The sequence below is a fragment of the Psilocybe cubensis genome, chromosome 3 (genome assembly GCF_017499595.1).
Source record: "Psilocybe cubensis strain MGC-MH-2018 chromosome 3, whole genome shotgun sequence".
NCBI classification, from domain to species: Eukaryota; Fungi; Basidiomycota; class Agaricomycetes; order Agaricales; family Agrocybaceae; genus Psilocybe; species Psilocybe cubensis.
In genome coordinates, this window is record NC_063001.1 from 2,808,177 (window position 1) to 2,825,621 (window position 17,445).

The 17,445-nt window shown below is 45.3% G+C and overlaps 8 protein-coding genes and 1 non-coding gene across 9 annotated transcripts; 4 read left to right on the forward strand and 5 right to left on the reverse strand.

The window, feature by feature from the left end:
- Positions 1-184: 184 nt before the first annotated feature.
- JR316_0003742 (uncharacterized protein) lies at positions 185-1,536 on the reverse strand (the record flags this gene model as incomplete). The annotated part of the gene is made up of 3 exons (XM_047889513.1): positions 185-457; positions 805-880; positions 938-1,536. The coding sequence occupies 3 exons, from the start codon at positions 1,534-1,536 to the stop codon at positions 185-187; spliced, it is 948 nt and encodes a 315-aa protein (XP_047751887.1).
- Positions 1,537-1,997: 461 nt separating this feature from the next.
- JR316_0003743 (Meiotically up-regulated gene 154 protein) lies at positions 1,998-3,347 on the forward strand (the record flags this gene model as incomplete). The annotated part of the gene is made up of 5 exons (XM_047889514.1): positions 1,998-2,317; positions 2,378-2,576; positions 2,639-3,067; positions 3,117-3,203; positions 3,261-3,347. 5 exons carry the CDS (start codon positions 1,998-2,000, stop codon positions 3,345-3,347), a joined length of 1,122 nt encoding a protein of 373 aa, XP_047751888.1.
- Positions 3,348-3,628: 281 nt separating this feature from the next.
- On the reverse strand, positions 3,629-3,714 carry JR316_0003744. The gene has a single exon. It is a non-coding gene; the product is annotated as a tRNA-Ile (tRNA).
- A 245-nt stretch (positions 3,715-3,959) lies between these two features.
- Positions 3,960-4,922, reverse strand: JR316_0003745 (Phosphate import ATP-binding protein PstB 1; the record flags this gene model as incomplete). The annotated part of the gene is made up of 5 exons (XM_047889515.1): positions 3,960-4,183; positions 4,244-4,546; positions 4,605-4,621; positions 4,670-4,775; positions 4,829-4,922. 5 exons carry the CDS (start codon positions 4,920-4,922, stop codon positions 3,960-3,962), a joined length of 744 nt encoding a protein of 247 aa, XP_047751889.1.
- Positions 4,923-5,244: 322 nt separating this feature from the next.
- On the reverse strand, positions 5,245-6,491 carry JR316_0003746 (Mitochondrial import receptor subunit TOM40; the record flags this gene model as incomplete). Its single annotated transcript, XM_047889516.1, has 5 exons — positions 5,245-5,328; positions 5,387-5,908; positions 5,959-6,054; positions 6,104-6,261; positions 6,311-6,491. The coding sequence occupies 5 exons, from the start codon at positions 6,489-6,491 to the stop codon at positions 5,245-5,247; spliced, it is 1,041 nt and encodes a 346-aa protein (XP_047751890.1).
- Positions 6,492-6,894: 403 nt separating this feature from the next.
- JR316_0003747 (Glycolipid 2-alpha-mannosyltransferase 2) lies at positions 6,895-8,739 on the forward strand (the record flags this gene model as incomplete). The annotated part of the gene is made up of 12 exons (XM_047889517.1): positions 6,895-6,922; positions 7,048-7,363; positions 7,419-7,558; positions 7,614-7,623; positions 7,674-7,704; positions 7,760-7,806; positions 7,913-7,986; positions 8,040-8,102; positions 8,157-8,249; positions 8,298-8,398; positions 8,455-8,623; positions 8,690-8,739. 12 exons carry the CDS (start codon positions 6,895-6,897, stop codon positions 8,737-8,739), a joined length of 1,122 nt encoding a protein of 373 aa, XP_047751891.1.
- Positions 8,740-9,373: 634 nt separating this feature from the next.
- JR316_0003748 (Alpha-1,2 mannosyltransferase KTR1) lies at positions 9,374-11,211 on the forward strand (the record flags this gene model as incomplete). The annotated part of the gene is made up of 14 exons (XM_047889518.1): positions 9,374-9,418; positions 9,484-9,688; positions 9,743-9,866; positions 9,916-10,055; positions 10,111-10,120; positions 10,170-10,200; positions 10,253-10,305; positions 10,357-10,430; positions 10,486-10,548; positions 10,608-10,700; positions 10,757-10,857; positions 10,913-10,975; positions 11,045-11,131; positions 11,188-11,211. The coding sequence occupies 14 exons, from the start codon at positions 9,374-9,376 to the stop codon at positions 11,209-11,211; spliced, it is 1,113 nt and encodes a 370-aa protein (XP_047751892.1).
- A 166-nt stretch (positions 11,212-11,377) lies between these two features.
- JR316_0003749 (Phosphatidylinositol 4-kinase pik1) lies at positions 11,378-15,196 on the reverse strand (the record flags this gene model as incomplete). Its single annotated transcript, XM_047889519.1, has 14 exons — positions 11,378-11,407; positions 11,463-11,620; positions 11,675-11,698; positions 11,752-12,021; positions 12,077-12,143; positions 12,195-12,345; positions 12,399-12,528; positions 12,583-12,619; positions 12,682-12,962; positions 13,019-13,850; positions 13,904-14,023; positions 14,073-14,822; positions 14,881-14,971; positions 15,021-15,196. The coding sequence occupies 14 exons, from the start codon at positions 15,194-15,196 to the stop codon at positions 11,378-11,380; spliced, it is 3,117 nt and encodes a 1,038-aa protein (XP_047751893.1).
- A 244-nt stretch (positions 15,197-15,440) lies between these two features.
- JR316_0003750 (Tumor suppressor candidate 3) lies at positions 15,441-16,659 on the forward strand (the record flags this gene model as incomplete). The annotated part of the gene is made up of 6 exons (XM_047889520.1): positions 15,441-15,661; positions 15,715-15,835; positions 15,888-15,991; positions 16,050-16,375; positions 16,428-16,580; positions 16,634-16,659. The coding sequence occupies 6 exons, from the start codon at positions 15,441-15,443 to the stop codon at positions 16,657-16,659; spliced, it is 951 nt and encodes a 316-aa protein (XP_047751894.1).
- Between the last annotated feature and the right edge of the window lie 786 nt (positions 16,660-17,445).

The window sequence follows — 17,445 nt, forward strand, 5'->3', positions numbered from 1 at the left end:
AATTTGGTTCGTGCACCAAATCCTGTCGCCATGAATGGACCAAGGGTAAAAAAGGTGGTACAAAAACACTGGGGTGGGAATAAGTGTCCGTCAAGGTAAACAAAAACATAGGTATAACATCAAAAAAGTCATGAACGTGTGGTGATATGATATAAAAGGCAAACGCAAGATTGTCCAAAACTATCTACCAATTCCCGAACCAGCGGGTAGGTGGTCGTATAGGTCCACGAACAACAGTGCGGGGTTTGCGCGGATCCTTTTCCTCGGTGATGACTTCAACAGCAGTGGTTCGCGGGCTTCCGGCTGACGTAGAAGGGCTTGCGGCCTCGGGAGTTGGGAAAGCAGCAAGGCGCGTATTGGCGGGTGGGGGAACAGTAACAGTTTCGGTTTGAACAACAGTCTTGGTTTGCGTCTCGTAAGAGATTTCTGAAACGACGATGGGTGGAAGTTCTTGATACTAAAAATAAGGAAAAAAAATTGAGTCAGCATTGTTATACAGAAAACAAAAGGAATGGGTTGCAAGCTGCCGATCAACAAGCAGCGACACGCCATCACGTGTTACTACTTCGATCGATTTCTCGATCGCGAATATATGAAGGGCGTCAAGACGCGATCTCATGTGGAGGCGCCTCGACCCGATTGATCGGCAGCTTGCAAAGGACAAGGGGGACGAGATAAAAGCACCGTGGTCCCCCAAGCCCGGACGAAGGTGGGAGACAAGGGGCATGAGGAGTAATACGGACTGGTCATGATGGGACCCCCTTCGTCTCAGAGCTCGGAGCGGCGGGGGGAAGGTGGCGGTACCTTGGGTTTTCGCTTCGAAGGCTCGTAAACATATTCTTCTTCGACAGCGGACTGAGGATCGCCATTTCCAAGGGCACTACAATTCCCGATGAGTAACCGTGCCAGTAAGTAAATAATTAAGAAAGACGCTTACATGAGTTGTTCCATGATCCATCCCTCACGACGGGAAGCGTCATGTTCCCTGCGGTTGACATTTTCTTCGCGCTTGCTGATATCGCGTTCTCTCTCGGCAATTTTGAGTTCACGTTCGAGAATTTCTTCAGCGCGAGGACCATTCCAGCCAGCTGGGGCCAATGAATCTTCTTTGACAATTTCTTTGATGATGGTTTGAGCAGGAAGTGTTTCGGTGACGGTTGTAGTAGCACTGACGCATGCTGGGCACAAAACAGGCGAGGGAGTGGGAATAACACCACCTGGCGCACCAGCGAGCAATTCAGCTTCCCGACGGGCAACTTCAGCTTCACGTATAGCGACAGCTCCTTCTCGAGCAATGAGGGCCTGTGTCCTCTTAGGAGTAAGGTAGCTAAGAACGCCTCCGGGAGTAGATGAGTCTGAGGAGCTGGAGTTGGAAGGAAGAGAGAGCATAACAGCTAGGACAGCAAGAACAAGAGACAAAACAAGTAGAAGAGTCGTGGATGAGATTGTGCGATGATGATGTGATGATGAACGTTCGCGTTCGCGGTCGCTTCTGTGGCGACGTTCTTCATGGTGGGAAGACGATGGTTGGGCCATTCTTATCTTTTCTGAATAGAGGAGTAAGAAAATGAAAAAATCCACTTGGAAATAAAAAAAAACCAACCGCTAATAGAAGCACTGGGCGACAGTGAGGTCGCGGTAGGGGCTCGTAGTAAGATCGACGTGGTGAAGAGAGGGACAAATGCGCGTGAAGAGCACTAGAGGTTTAACGATGTTCGTGAATGGAGATAGAAGGGTAACGCAGGATGGGGGAATAGAAAAAAGAGAAAATAGATGGTGGGGGTTTAAGAGCAAGGGTAGCGCTGAAGTTCAACAAGCCCTTTTGCCGTTTTCATTGTTCAACCACCACGTGTATTGGGCACGTGTTGGGGTAACAATGGCCATCACGTGCGTTCATTGTACTTCTCGATTTCTTCTCAATTTCCTCCAAGCGGCGAGCCTCCTGTCATCTGTCGGTTTACGCGAACACGCGTTTATCGTTCCCTCCTCGCACCTAGATGGCTCTCCGACGCCTTGCTCAGGAGAACAATGCCGCCTCGAGCCCGAGGAGCCCCGCTGGTCCAATCCCCGCCTCTCCAGCCAGTGGCCTTGGACCTACAACCCCACGCAGTCGTTTGTCGAACGGATCTTATGGATTTCATCGCTCCCCAGCGGATACCCCATCGATTTCATCGTCCATTCCCTTTGACTGGGAGGCAGCACGCTCCAGAGCACCTGCACCATTCGCGACACCACTCAAGAAAGGCAGAAAAAGCGTCGCAACTGGCACATCTACACCCCGCAAAGCCGTAATAAGGAAGAAAGGGATAATTGAACGGTAATACTACTCTCATACACTTACTTGTATAAATCAAGGCTTGCTTATATTTGTCTACAGAATTAAGAATATACCCTCAGCTATCGCCTTTGAAATAGCAATATTCCCTCAAAATGTGCCACTACCAACCCCAAAAACAACTGCGCGCATCATCGGAGGCGCCATTCACGTCGCGCACTTTCTAATTTTAGCCAGGAATGACAACGAAGAAAATTGGGATCTCGTTTCCGGCACAAAGCAGAGTTCGTGGTTTGACTGGGTCAGTCATTCGCAATGTTTCGCGGTAGTCGAATGATTTCACTGACAGGTCGGATATTCTAGACGACACCTATTACTTTACTACTCATACTCTTCTCTGTATACAACACTTACAATCTCGCCACACGTAGGCGCACATACAAGTTCCACCACCGAATGGACCCACTGTCCTCCCCTCATGCTAAATTTGTCGTCACCAATCTCGATCTTGAACCTCTAGCCCGGCCAGCTATTGGGCAACGCATACGATCAAATTTGTGGTTCTACTTTTCGTATTTTTGGAGATTCTTGTTTGGCATGCAACCACCTACTCGGCCTGCTCTCCCCCAAGGGAAAACCTCCCGCGTACAAGAGCTTGAAGTTTGGGAACCTAGTGAAATGGATCTCGAGCTCTTCAGTATATACTCTCCTGCCCATGCCGTGCTCTGGCTCTCTATGGGATCTTCAAGTTGGCTGTACTCGGTGGTCATTATGGGTATAGTTGGTTTACAGGTCCGCCCTCTCCATGACCACAAAAGAGATTATCTGACTTCTACCACAGCTGAATGTCATGACTCATTCATATACTCAACTATTAAAAGATAAGCAAATTATTGCAGCGGAGACCATGAAGGAATATAACGACGGTGTAAGTATCCCGTCAATCAAGTTTGTGTGTGCACATTGTTGATGCCCTTCTTCTTAGTTCGTATACCCCCGTATCAATCCCATTCGCAAAGACGTCGCAGTCATGACTCATCAATCAGAAGTTGTGAACGTCTGGGAAGACTAAATATATGACGAACTTATTGCCTTTGACTTCAATAGAGCATAGTGACCTAATAGTTATATTGAAATCGCAGCATTGTAGGGATTATCTAGACCACATATCAGGCCTCAATGTTGTGAAGATAAACACGTTGAATAAGTCGCTCAAAAGTTGACACAATACATTATGCCCAACAAACTAAAGAATGGAGGGGAAATTTATGAACGTTGACGAATAACGTATTGTTCAAATATATGGGAATGTTATGATAAGCTCATGAAGCGCCCGTCCGAAACGCCAAAAAATGCCCATACCGAGAATCGAACTCGGGACCCTTGCATGGTCAGATATCCTCATAAGTACAATGCTCTACCGGCTGAGCTATACGGGCTTGAAACCAGGTGAAGACTCAGACATTAAGTTCGGCCAGCAACAAATATGATCTTTTCCCGAGGGCTGCGATCTTCAATGAAGACAAACACTATGTGCGCAACATAATAATTGTTCATAACTCTCTAAAACCTAAATGTTAACGCTTATCATGTGCGTCAGAAATTATTTCCTAGATCAGGGAGTGCGTTCATAAGCAAGTAGCCTTACAGGTGGCAGGCGCTTGCGCTGTGGTTCACGACTTCTTTACCCCACAGGGGTAGAGGGAGAGGGCGAAGGGGTTGGGTCGTCTGTCTCATAACAGCCTCCAGCGGACAAATGTATAAACCTGCTTCCCACCCTTCGACTCTGCTCGGGTGAATGTGATATCCATATCACTGCTTTCAATGTGGTTTTAGTGGAATAGACCCTCTCCACTATGGCTTGTTCTACTAGTAGCGATGTCTCTTGGTCTAGAGCAGAAGTGGGCTCTATTCACAGACAAAATAAATTTGGGATATAAGAGTCATCGTCTGAAGCGAAAGACTCACCATCAAGTAGTAGTATCTCTGCCGTGTCCAAAGATATGGCTGCAGCCAGCAAAATTCGTTGACCTTCGCCTCCACTAAGGTTCATCCAAGAACGGTGCCAAAGGTCTGCCTGTATCTCAAACGCTTCTCCTACTTCAATGGCACGCGCGAGTAACTCATTCGGCGAGCTGTTAGCATTGTCACGCGCCAGAGCCTGGTGGGACCGCAGCTTCGTAATGGTGACAAGGAAGTCGAACGGAGAGCCAGGCAAAAGAGAAGGCCGCTGAGGCACGTACAAAATTTTTGTTCTATATGCAGGAATTCCTATGATAGTATTTAGAAGTCAGGTATAAGGATTCCAGCTGTGAAATGGAGTCCGCACCATAATCCAGAGCAGTCCTAACAAGACATATGAAGCGGGGAAAAAACATGGAATATGGTGCTTACCGTCCTCTATACAGACTTTCACCGGTGTGCATGGTCAAATGGGAGATACATTTGAGCAACGTCGATTTACCCGACCCACTTCTTCCTTGCAGCACCACAATGTCGCCTAACAGTGAAATTATATAATTGGAGGTCTAATTGTGCAAATTTTGTGCTTACCTTCATTAACAGTAAAACTGATATTAGAGAATATGTTGGTCCCTCTTTTAAGGTAGCAAGTAATATCCCGAAGTTCCAGAACAGGTGCCCCCATTTATTGTCGCAAAGGGCAAAGATCAGTCGCGCCATCCCAATTGCCACCAAGGTCTCACGTGAACTGGTAAACATGAAGTGACATCATTTATCCAATTTTGGCTCGTTCATCCATCCACCGTATGAATTATGGCAAACCGCGCTATGCACTATTGAGAACGAACTGTATAACATGGTGAATGATTTAAGAGCGAGCATAAGCAGATGTCATTCACAGCTGGCTAGATAAGAGCCGCGTTAGCAGCTCCGACACGTGTAAATTATGTTGAGACAAATCACAAGCGAAGGATCATCTACAATAAATAACACTATTCGTGTAACGCTTAAGGTGGGCCCATCATGCCCATCTCCTCTGGTGTCAAGGTCGTACTTTCGATCATTACACCAACACCGACCTTCGCCGAGTTCTACGGTATGAACTAATCAGCCGGCTTGTCGAAAGTTAGCGGCTAAGAGGCCACATACCTTGAAGTGATCTATCTCTCCAGAAACGAGGAAGGCGAACGCTGGAACGAATCGCTGCTCCAGCAGAGCAGACACCTTGCCGGTTGAGTCAACCTGTGCTCTGAAGGTCGCGACTCTGAAATCATATTTGGCGCCCAAAGTCGCGATGGCGTCCCTTCGGGTAGGAGCGGAAAGAACTTGCAGATCCGCGGCGACTTCGACCTTTTCGCTCAGCCGTTGCCAGTATGTGGCCTGAAGGATACCAGAAGGCTGCAGCTGGGCAGTGGCAATCCAGTTTTTGTCCGAACTCGTCAACTTGGCCAGGTAGGAGACAGCCAGGTCACTGGTATCGGGGGTAGGGCGCTGGTATAGACCTTCTAGACCAATTGCCAGGTTTTTAGTGATGGACTGGAGATAGCTACCAATGTAGACACCAGTGAGATTAATTGGTGAGGGGTTAACGGCTTTAATGTTAGCACTGAAATCTGAACCATGGTAGTCGTGCTCCAGTTGAATCATGCTTTGCTCCGCTTGTTGGGACAACTGTGCGATCAAAAGTCAGAAGGGAAGGAGATGAGAGATACATTACTGACCTGTGCTTGCACCTTGAATACATTGTTAGCGTCCCAACCGTTATTAAACCTGCCACTAATACTGCCTTCGTGGTCTACTGAACCTTGAAGGAAAACCTAACAAGACATTAGCGAGTGGTTATACAGTTCAGAACGCATGACACACCTTTTGGTTGGCAAAAACAGCTCCGAAGTTGTAGGAAGAGGGAAGAGTTTGTGATCCCAAGGCGAAGGAGTGAGTCACCTGGAACAAGGGGTTCACGGAAAGACTTTTCGTCAGGTCCGCACGAGCACCGTCAAAGATATAGTTTGACAGATGGGTGCCTTCGGACTACTTGAGTAGTGCAAAGGACAAACAGAACAGTAGACATACCCTTCACTTCCTTCTGAAGATTTTCGACTGAACCAGGATGGGGGAGGCCGAGATCCTCGCGCCAGCGGGCAAAGCGGTCGTAAGCATTAAAAAAGGGGGATATAGGGTTGAAATACGAAGGAACTATAGGAGTTGAGGATTTGGAATGCACATCCTCTTCAGGTAAGAAGGTGGACGCCATAAGGACGAAGAGAGAAGTGCAACCGTGGCAAGAGGAAAATTGCGCCAAACACGAGCAATCATTACTTTTCTGGTACTTGGGTGGCGCGCACGCTTGACTTAGTGCAATTCATTTCTATCCTGTTACATGCAAAATATTTTATTCTGTCTGATGTTTTTTTGATTTCGTCTACCGTAGTCTTGTCTTTAACCGGAATTGGCATTACTTGAGCGGGAGATGTTTTTTGGCGTTTGTCCTACCTGCCTGGCTGTTCCGCCATTGCCGATCTCCACCTTGTCTTACGCTCCGAATCCTCTCCGTGCAGCCGCCCAGTTCTGAATCCTGCCGATATCAAACCCGCTCCAGGTTATCACCCAGGGTGTCCAACTGATATATAAATCTCTTTGGGGCCTTGTTTTGCCCCATGTCTGCCCGTCTCCCTCAGATTTCCGGTCGGCGCTTTGCCTTCATCGTTTTCCTTCTCATAGTTTGTTGAATCAAATCGGTTTCAATAGGCTCTGCGAGCTAACTGTGCTACAGATTTCCTTCCATTTTCTTTTGACCATTCTGTTCAAAGAATATGACTCTATACCTTCGTTGTATCGAATAAGTGACCGATTTGGGTTGACGACGCAAGAAGAGGAGGCAGATATCCAAGAAACACTCTTCGAGCAGAACAACATCACTTCGATATCCTTTTTGCACTCTAATTTATCGATACACGAAGACCCTGTCTCAACCAATGCCAATGCAACTTTTGTTCTCCTCTGTCGAAATAGCGATCTGGCGGGCGTACTCGCCAGTATACAACAAGTGGAAGACCGATTTAATCGCAATCGTGGATATCCATGGGTATTGTTGAACGAGGAACCGTTCACGGAGGAGTTCAAACGGTGTGTTATATAAATCTGTGGCATCATTCAATTCTCAGACATTTTCAACATCCAGACGGGTCAGCGTGCTTGTCAATTCTTCTATACAATTTGGTCAGATTCCAGCCGAACACTGGTTTCAACCTGATTGGATAGACGAGGAAAAGGCCAAAGCAGGACGAATACGCATGATGGCACAAGGCATTATCTATGCTGGTGAGCATTGCTTCTCCGAATTTGATAGATGCACCAGTATGACCGTTATCATTAGGCAGTGTACCGTATGTGTCACCGCACTAAATTTATCTCTCCATCTAAATCTCCCATATAGATACAGAAATATGTGTCGCTTCAATTCGGGGGTACGTTCTATCTTTGGAAGCTTCGCAATGCTCCCTGTTGATCATTATGGCCTAGTTTTTCTTCCAACATGAGCTATTAAAGCCATATCGTTACTACTGGAGGTCAGTACCATATTTTGGAAAATTGAAACCGACTTTATTCATTTATCTTACAGAGTCGAGTAAGGATGAAATGACGTACTATTTTCTTGGTCTAATCGATCCTTAGGCCTGATGTGAAGTATTTCTGTGACGTTGACTACGATCCGTTCAAATTTATGGAAGAAAATCAGAAAGTATATGGTGAGAACGAATCAAAGCAATGTATTTATTGTGTCGCTGACGGAACTGCTTAGGATTCACAATATCGCTCGTGGAGTGGGAGGCGACGATACCAACTTTGTGGAGTGCAGTAAAAGGTTCGTTGCAATACATCCTAGCTCCAACGTCGTCATACTAAATTGATATATCAGAGTTCATATCTGAAAATCCACACTACGTGGACCCGAACAATTCGATGGAATTTCTCTCCGACAATAACGGTGATACCTACAATCTTTGCCACTGTAAGAAATACCTTGCAGTCGTCATTTTCTTGTTCATAATTTTTGCAGACTGGAGTAATTTTGAGATTGCCGACATGGACTTCTGGAGAGGAGAGGCTTATCAGAAATTCTTTGATTTCCTAGAAGCTAAAGGGGGATTCTACTACGAGGTACCCTGTTTTAAGATTTTACATGGAAAATATGGTCACCTAATGTTTATCATCAGAGATGGGGAGATGCACCGGTTCACAGTATAGCAGCATCGTTGTTCGCAGCCAAAGATCAGGTTCATTTCTTCCGTGATATTGGTTACAGGCACAGCCCATTCCAACATTGTCCTATTGGTGAAAAATGGGTCAAAGGAAAGTGCTCTTGCGACCCTAATGATAGTTTCGGTTTGTGCCTTTCGATTTGTGAAATTATCTTACGACTGATTTGATTGTTTGGTGGACATATTTCAGATTATGTTCAGAATTCGTGTCTCAAGAAGTATGAGGACATGTTTTGGTAACGCTTAATGCTCTCATCAGATGGTTAGAAGAAGGATGCTATCTATGTCTCTTATCTTCGCCACAGATTTGTAAATTTACTCATTTTCATCTTTAATTTATTATATTATGTTTGTAGTACTCTCTCGTTTTTATATACATAGATTCATCTATTTAGTATTAATAGACGACCTGTTGAATCAATTGAATATTATTTACTACTTCGCTGTAGAAGAAGTTATACCTAGTTGGTTCCTGCGCTGAATATCACATTAACGAAGTTACAACTCTTTGTTTTTCCCTCGCTTTCCTTTTTCTCCCTTTTACGGACTAAGGAGATCATCAACTGCGCAATTTGCAGGACACACTGACCCAAAGCGCCAAGGATGTTTTAGGAACTGTGGTCAATGATCTGTGGCGGTGTTGCAGTGATATTTATTACGTAATGATCATAAGCAGCCTGTCAGGCTTGACGCTGACGACCAGACCATTGAACATTAACAACTGCCACCGTCACCACTGAACCACGTTTGAAATTTCTGAGAACTTTCAAGAATTTGTTGACATATTCCTAAACACACACTTTAACTCAGGCGGTGGTCCGCTGACACTATCTATTCGTATTTGCGGTGATTTCACAGAAAACATTTGCAAAAGATGATGACCCCCATGCGTTATGTCGTGGTCGTGCTGGCCCTTATTGTAAGTTTGTTTTACTGTGTGTTCGTACGAATCAGGTTCTGAATTTAGATTGGCTGTGGCTATAGATCAGTTTACACTACCTTGTTAGCTTCACAAGTGATAGCTACGGTCGCGTAACTTCTCTCGAAAGTCTCAAGAAAGCGGTTGTTGGCTCGAAGCCAGATCCGAATGTACCCCCCTATAAGGTCCCTGTATCAGATGAATACTATGTACATAAGAACACAACCTCGCCTCTCGGAAGGAAAGCAAATGCAGCTATTGTAATGTTGGGTAAGGCATGCGCTTTGACACCTTGGTGTATTTTTGCTCACAATTGTACCATAGCCCGTAACAGTGATTTGAACGGTGTCATCATTAGCATGAAGCAAATGGAGGATCGTTTTAATAAAAAATTTCAATACCCATACGTCTTTCTGAACGAACAGCCGTTTGAAGACAAATTTGTACAGTAAGTATCTTTACTTTCCTTGGCCTCAGATGATTTACATCATGCATAGGCGGGTCTCCGAACTCACAGATGCTAAAGTTCAATTTGGTCTAATTCCAAACGAGCATTGGGTTCAACCAGCAGAGATCGATGAGGAAAAAGCCACAGAATCTCGTAATAAGATGATCAAGGATAATGTCATTTACGGCGGTAGGCGAATCTCTGATTCTGGCGAGCACTTCCTCACAATTTTTTTATAATAAAGGGAGTGTACCGTAGGTTTTTTTTTGCTACAACCTGCTCTTTACTCTAATTGTTGCGTAGATATCGCAACATGTGCCGTTTCAATTCGGGTGTACGTGGAATGCTTCTCTTATCGTCGAACTATCAATTTAAGTGTTTTTTAGTTCTTCTATCGTCACGAACTTCTTAAACCATTCCAATACTACTGGAGGGTTGAGTGAGTTCTATATAAAATGTTTATCTATACAGTTATCTTCAATTCCAACAGGCCTGACGTCAAATTTTTTTGCGACATCGACTACGATCCCTTCTTAATCATGCAAGATCAAAACAAGTTGTATGGTGTGTAGATAACATATGGCTTACTGGTTGCACATTAAGATTCACCTTTTTCTAGGCTTTACTATATCTTTGTATGAGTATGAAGCTACTATTCCTACACTATGGAGCGCAGTGAAAGGTTGGACTACCTTTTATTCTCCTTATATTATATGTCTACAGAATCTGACAGGTCTCTAGAATTTATTCATGAAAACCCTGAACTCATTTCCCCCGACAACGCCATGTCCTTCCTTTCGGATGATGGAGGTGAAACATACAATCGTTGCCATTGTAAGTTTTGTTACATTCCATGTATTTTGCGTAATTTTGTCCTGGTTTTCATCTAGTCTGGAGTAACTTCGAGATTGCAAGCTTGGATCTTTGGAGGAGTCCTGCTTATTCTAAATTCTTCGACTTTTTGGACAAGAAAGGCGGATTTTATTACGAGGTATACTAACTGACATCCACATGATCACCAATGATACTTACACACCGCTTTTCAGCGCTGGGGAGATGCTCCAGTTCACAGTATTGGCGCCGCTCTGTTTGCTAAGAAGGAACAAATTGTACGATTATTTGTGACCAACTAAGCCCTGCCATTGATGATATCTTTTAGCACTTTTTCAATGACATAGGTTACCGACACGAGCCTTTCCAACACTGTCCTCAAGGAGATGCACACAAAAGAGGGAAGTGTTGGTGTGATATCACCCAAAATTTTGGTAAATTCTACCTCAAATCATTCAATGCTTGATTATCTGACCGTCGCTTTACCCAGACTATGAAGGTTACTCATGTTTGAACAGATACGACAAGCTATTTGGATGATACTTCACTGTATAATAGTAATATATTAGAACATACCACGATGCCGCCGCCATAGAACTTCGAAATGTCACTTTTAAAATGCAAGTTGACATTTCAAGTGCAAGTTAAGAGTAAGAGGCCAACATTCGGTATACGGTTTACTATAGGATAGATTGAGAATAGTATTGGTACTATCGCCAGGTAGGTTAACAACTGATTTAGATGGATATTATAGATGTATCGTACCGAATCATACAATCTTGTCCAATTTGAGCCCAAAGAGCTGTCAATAAGGCGATTGATGTGATCACCAATCAAGGCATGCGTCAAGGTAGGTTGGAATCGATCCCTAAGTTGATTCGCAGTCTGTTCACCGGATATTGCAAAACAAGGTAGCATGGAGTCTAGAAAGATAGATTAAGAAGGAGGCGAGTTATTAGTGCCGGAAAAATGTTAACCTTTTTGCATGAGCTCCACCAATGCTGAAGATAGTATCAGTCTGTTGGTTGGTCAATAAAATAGAAGGCATGCGCACTGATGATCCTGTCACAATGCTTTCTGGCTGCTTCAAATCCTTGTCGGAAAAGCGTTTTGAATTCAATAAAAGCAGGTCCGGTAACACCTCCAAGGACTTCGACATATTCAGGCGGAAGTTTAAATGGCGCTGCTTCAAATCCGATGTTGCCTGGGGTGTTGCTAAGAATAAAGCCAAAATCGATATGGATGAGGTGACCATCTCGGTCAATGAGGATATTTCCATTGTGCCGATCTTTGACCTGGAGGAGATACGTAACGATAGAGTACCCTTGACAAATGATCATCAACTTTTTGATGAGGTAGGTGCCAGAAGGGGGGCGTACCTGCTAATGATTTGGAGAAATTTTTTTGAGCTCTGACGAACTTGGCCGACTGGGGCTCTCCGTAGGTCTAAGAGATTGAATTGGTGTCTAGAAACCCAAAGAAGTAAGGACAACAAACCGAAACGAAATGGTCCATAAGCGTAACATGTCCAAGTCTACCGCTAGCTAGTCGTTTAGCATACTCTGCCTTCTTTATTGAGTGTATTGAGACTGCGTCTGTGATTGTTTCAACCAGACCAGACGTGGCACCGGTGATCAGGATTCGAAAGCTACGACCAATGCTTCAATCAATGTTCAATAATCGTAACAAAATTTGCCGCACTATTTTACCCAACAGGGGCATTTTTCCTCGGCCCAAATACATTGAAATTCGCGTATGAGCTGTACAGCAAGTTGTTCCTGTCTTAGGTCACCTCCTGTCTTGACTATCACAGATACACAATCCCAATTGGCTGTTATATTCTCAGCGTCTGTCTTTGTCAAATTGCGCGAAAGCAAACACGAACCCAAGTGTCCATAAGGCGATCCCTGCCGTATGCGACCCTGGGTGGATGAGGATGAATGGTTAATTAGCATAATTATGTGATGTAAGGGGAGGGATCGACCTTTTTAGTAGCCCAGCTTTCGCTGAAGACCACGGCGGAAGGGTCAACCTTGTTGAGCTCCCGACGAATGATCCCTTCATCTTCAGCGGTTTTCGAGCTCCCACTGACGACACTGCTTCTCATCATAGCCTCACCCTCGCTTCCTTTCATTCGCTCCATTCTTTCTTCTTCCAAAGCCAGCATCTCTTTCATAATGCGATCACGGATGGCAGAGGCTTCAGCACGAGGCAGCCGCATCCGGGTATGCATTGGTTGTGAAATTTCCACTGATCCACTTCTACCTATGTTTATCGTTTGAACAGTGCGCTGATCAGATAAGGGAAAGTATATTACTCACCCGTACGGTCGGAAAGGCTATCGGCACGGGATGCACTGTTTGCTCTGTGAGGATTACTCACTGATTCTCGCCCTTGGTCCGCATTTAGCTGAGCCAACATGATCGCGGCTGTACGCATTCGTTCTGAATACTCATCCAGTGAAAGGTCACGAGGGGGTTCAGATTCAGTTATGGGGAATTGTGACTGAGTGGAGGACAATGATTGTGCACGACTGATAGATGGGGTATGAACATGCTGCACTTGAGGACTTTGTCTGTGCCTGGGCTCCTCGGAATTTATGATGGGAGAAGAACGTGCCCAAGTTGCCATGTCCAATTCTCTGTTTTTCGGTGTCGGCGGTAGGACAATAGATTCTTCAATATCAACCATTCGGGAACGCAGAGGCTGATCTTCGCCATATAGTTGCTCGACTAGATCAATTTCTTCTTCATCTTGAAGGGCACTAGAAGATGAGGATGCGGTCGTAGGTACCGCAGACATGTAAGGGGATTGACCCATTGAAGTTTGAGGTGTGCGCGCTGGCCAGTCTGAATTTGATTCTGCATCTTTTCGTGCCGCATTTGAAGTGAGGCGAAAGTCTGACCATGTACTTCTCTGACCTCCTTCTTTGGTCACTACCTTCCGAAGTATCTCTTTGTTAGCCCTTTTGTCAGGGTCAAAATCCAAATCACCGGTAAGTATTTCTATTAGAAGTAGATATGGAGCGCGTTCTGCAGAATTGAGAACCACAGCTTCACCGGGCGGTATTCGAACTATACGATGGTGTGGCTCGGTAACACCATTATTCGGATTTGGGCTGTCGGACGACGAGCACCACATTGGCATGCAAACCTTGTACGTAAGATTTAGATGGCCGTAAACTTAGGTTGAGAGAAGATGATTACCTCGGCTGGCAGTTTATGATTGAGAGCTGTTAATTCTGCACGAAGGGCAGAAACGCGTGCAGGCTTGGGTACGATCACAAGTCGATTGCAGATATTCTCAAGACTGAGCAAAAATTGAACCTTTTTGGATTTCAAAATCATAGAGCAAGGCAAAACGCGATGGACGAACCTCGGAGGAGTAATAATGCCCTCGTAGTAAATGAGTCTGGCATTGAACATCGTATTTGGACAGCAGTAAGTCAGCACGATTGATGGTCGCAGACCGCAGTGGAGTTCGAGCAGAGGCAAGGGAGGGTGAGGATTGAAATGGCATTATGGTGTTGTCTGAGTCAAGTTGACCTAATGGGTCAAGGGATTGTCGTGACTTGCGAATAGTTTGGAGATGTAGGGGTAGCGCGGGAAGAGTTTGTGCAGCGGGATTGCGCCGGCGGCCAGATATACTGCTTTTTCCAAGATCAGAATTTGAGCGTACAAGTTTAGCTGGTGGAGGAGAAGGCTCATCATCGAGGCTTGGAGGACTCTCGGATTCGTAAGTATCGTCATTAGGGAAACCACGCATGGAAGAATTTAAGGGGGCGTGTTCATCGATTTCCGGTCCTCTAAGTCCTTCACCTTCTTCTTCGGCCCTGCCCTGTTCAATCGCTACCTGACCTGTAATTTCGGCAAGTTGGGGCATAGCAGGCGCACCAGCCAAAAGCACGCCTAATCCCACAAAGACAGGTTGTGCATGATGTTTAATCTTACGACGACGCGTATAGGCTGGAAGAATGAAACCTGAGTAAGGAGAAGTCGAAGGGAGTAGCTGGTCCCCAAAAACGATCTCATGGCATTTCTGTAAGACACGCTGGCATATAACGAACGAAGGAGAATCGCGATGTGACGACAGATCGTTCAAATTAGCTTGCATAAACCATAGCGTCTGGTGAATGCGTTTCAAATTTCAGCACGCAGATTCCCAAATTAAAAGAAAAACTGACGATTAAAGCAATATGAGTAGAGCGTTGTGCAATTTCTACCACGAAACACTCGAGAGCCCTGGACTTGGTTGGTCTAGTTACAAGAAGATGGCTTAATATTTCATTAGATCTTACCCACTTTACAAGGTACTAATACATACCAGATAAATCCCCAGACGTCCCGCAATTCATGCACATCCAACTCTCTGAGTCTGCGGGTAAGATAATAAGTAATTCCTATGTTGTCTGAGTATAGAAGGAGATATTTGAGAGCGACATGGACCGAAAAGAATGAAGATGAGAGAAAGAGACGCAGGAGGAGAGCATGGGAGGACATGACATCTCTCCTTCTACGTTTGGTCGGACTACTACTATACGCTGTTACAATTGACCAACTGTCGGAAGTGTCCATCATCCCGCCAGAGGGCACAATCACGTGCCACGTTTCCCATCTACAGTGTCTGCACGATGATGACACGGTGACACGTCCGCGACCAAGTTTACTACTATCGTTTCTTACACTCATTACAATAACAGCGATACAGCAAAAACCGCGACGCGCTGCATAGCTTCAGCTCGTGATGAAAAACCTTTTTTTTGCGGGTCTCTGCACTCTCCTTGCGCTCCCTTCTTTTGCCGCGACAAATACTCAGCAACAGCTCGCCCAATTAGCTGCGGCAGGAAATGGAATCATAAAGTTGAATACCGAAACTTTTGACTTGTTGACTGCACCAAAGCGCACATGGTCTGCCTCCATCCAACTTACTGCTTTAGACAGTAGGCGTCGATGCAACCCTTGCAAGTTTGTATACCTTCCCCAATGCTTGCGCTTTGGAATCTCACGGCACTGAACAGGGAATTCAATCCTTCTTGGGTTTCAGTTGCAAAAGCTTGGGCAACGGTGCCTGCTGATAAACGCAATGAACACTTCTTTGCCACCATTGACTTCGATGATGGGACTGCAGTCTTCCAGAGGGTTGGTCTGACTTGCCCACTACCGACTGTTGGGTTCTAACGACTTTTTAAAGCTCGGGCTAGCATCAGCGCCTGTTGTGTACCACTACCCTGCTACAGAAGGTCCCCGAAAACCTACTAATGGAAAAACGTCTCCAGTTAAATATGACTTCTCAGAGTATGTAGGCGTCGACCGCATGAACACTCTTTTATTGCTAATCCTGTTTCTTCAATAGAGGCTTCGAAGCTGCACCTCTCGCCCAGTACCTTTCTCAATATACTCCTACTACTATTCCCTACCGCGACCCTATTGACTGGACTCGCTGGATCACCATCGCTGTTGGCGCTGTCGGCTCTTTGCTCTTTCTCAGGTTCATCTCTCCCATTGTTCAAAGTAAATGGACATGGGCAGCTGTAACTGTCGTTACATCGCTTGTCATGACATCTGGCTACATGTTTACTCGTATCAGGAACTCTCCATTCAATGGTGGCGACGGCAGCTGGATTGCTGCGGGATACCAGAACCAATTTGGACAAGAAGTTCAAGTTGTGGCCTTCATCTGTATGCTTAATGTCGTATTAATTTTAAATGATTTTTTCTCATCTTTTCTCAGATGGACTATTGGCGTTTGCATTCCTTATGCTCACAATGGTTGTGCCTTTACAAACGTCACCACAAAAACAGCGTTTTCAAGTCTACATATGGACAGCAGTGATCATGATTGTTTACTCTGTCCTTGTCTCCCTGTTCAGAGTCAAAAATCGAGGTGCGTTGTCTGATGAAAAACATTTTAATAGCTGTTTTCTTAATCTTGACCAGGGTACCCTTTCAAACTGTTTTTATAACTCTGTAAAAATTCGATCGATCCCTGGAATAATAGCAGTAGCAATTTTAGGTTTATGATATTACAATCCATAAACCTCTCAAGAGCGTGATAATATATACCATTTGAAGCATTAAAGTAAGGCTTTATAAATCTACCAGAATATGAAACAATAAGGATTACATCTCGCACCGCCGGCTCTCATGCCGCTCCGCCCTCTTGTTGGAATACGTCAACATAACGACTGCGTACATTCCTTTTGGCTGCTGACGACTTTGGCCTTCCCGGAGGGGGAGGCCCTGTGTTCATCCTAGTTCCAGTTGGAGTGCTGGGTGCCGATTCGGTTGGAGGTGCCAAGTTAGAACGAATGCGCATTGGGGCTTTCAGAGGTGGCTCCGTGCTGAGATCTATCGCAGAAGCAGAACGAGGCGGTGGTGGCCCAGCTGGAGACTGAGACTTGGAGTTTGACATGCCCGGGGATGCGGTCTGAGCTCTTGAAGGTGGAGGTGGCGGTGCAGCTTTTGGGGCTTCATCGGTTCCTCCGGCCTTCGAAAGTAATTTCCTATCAGACGGAGCACGTCGTTAAAGAAGATCGGAATCACCTTTTTATTAACCCATCGTTTTTGTTCCTTGTCGTAGTAAAACGACGACTCTTCACCCAGACTAGCCTTGATGGGTGCAGGTGTTGTTGACTCACTCCTCTTCCACCAGCGACCTAACCATGAACCACCGCTAGCAGCGGCTGGGGGATCTGTAGCGGGTTAAAAAGGAACATCATGGCAATGTAACAAAAAAAATACTTACCGGC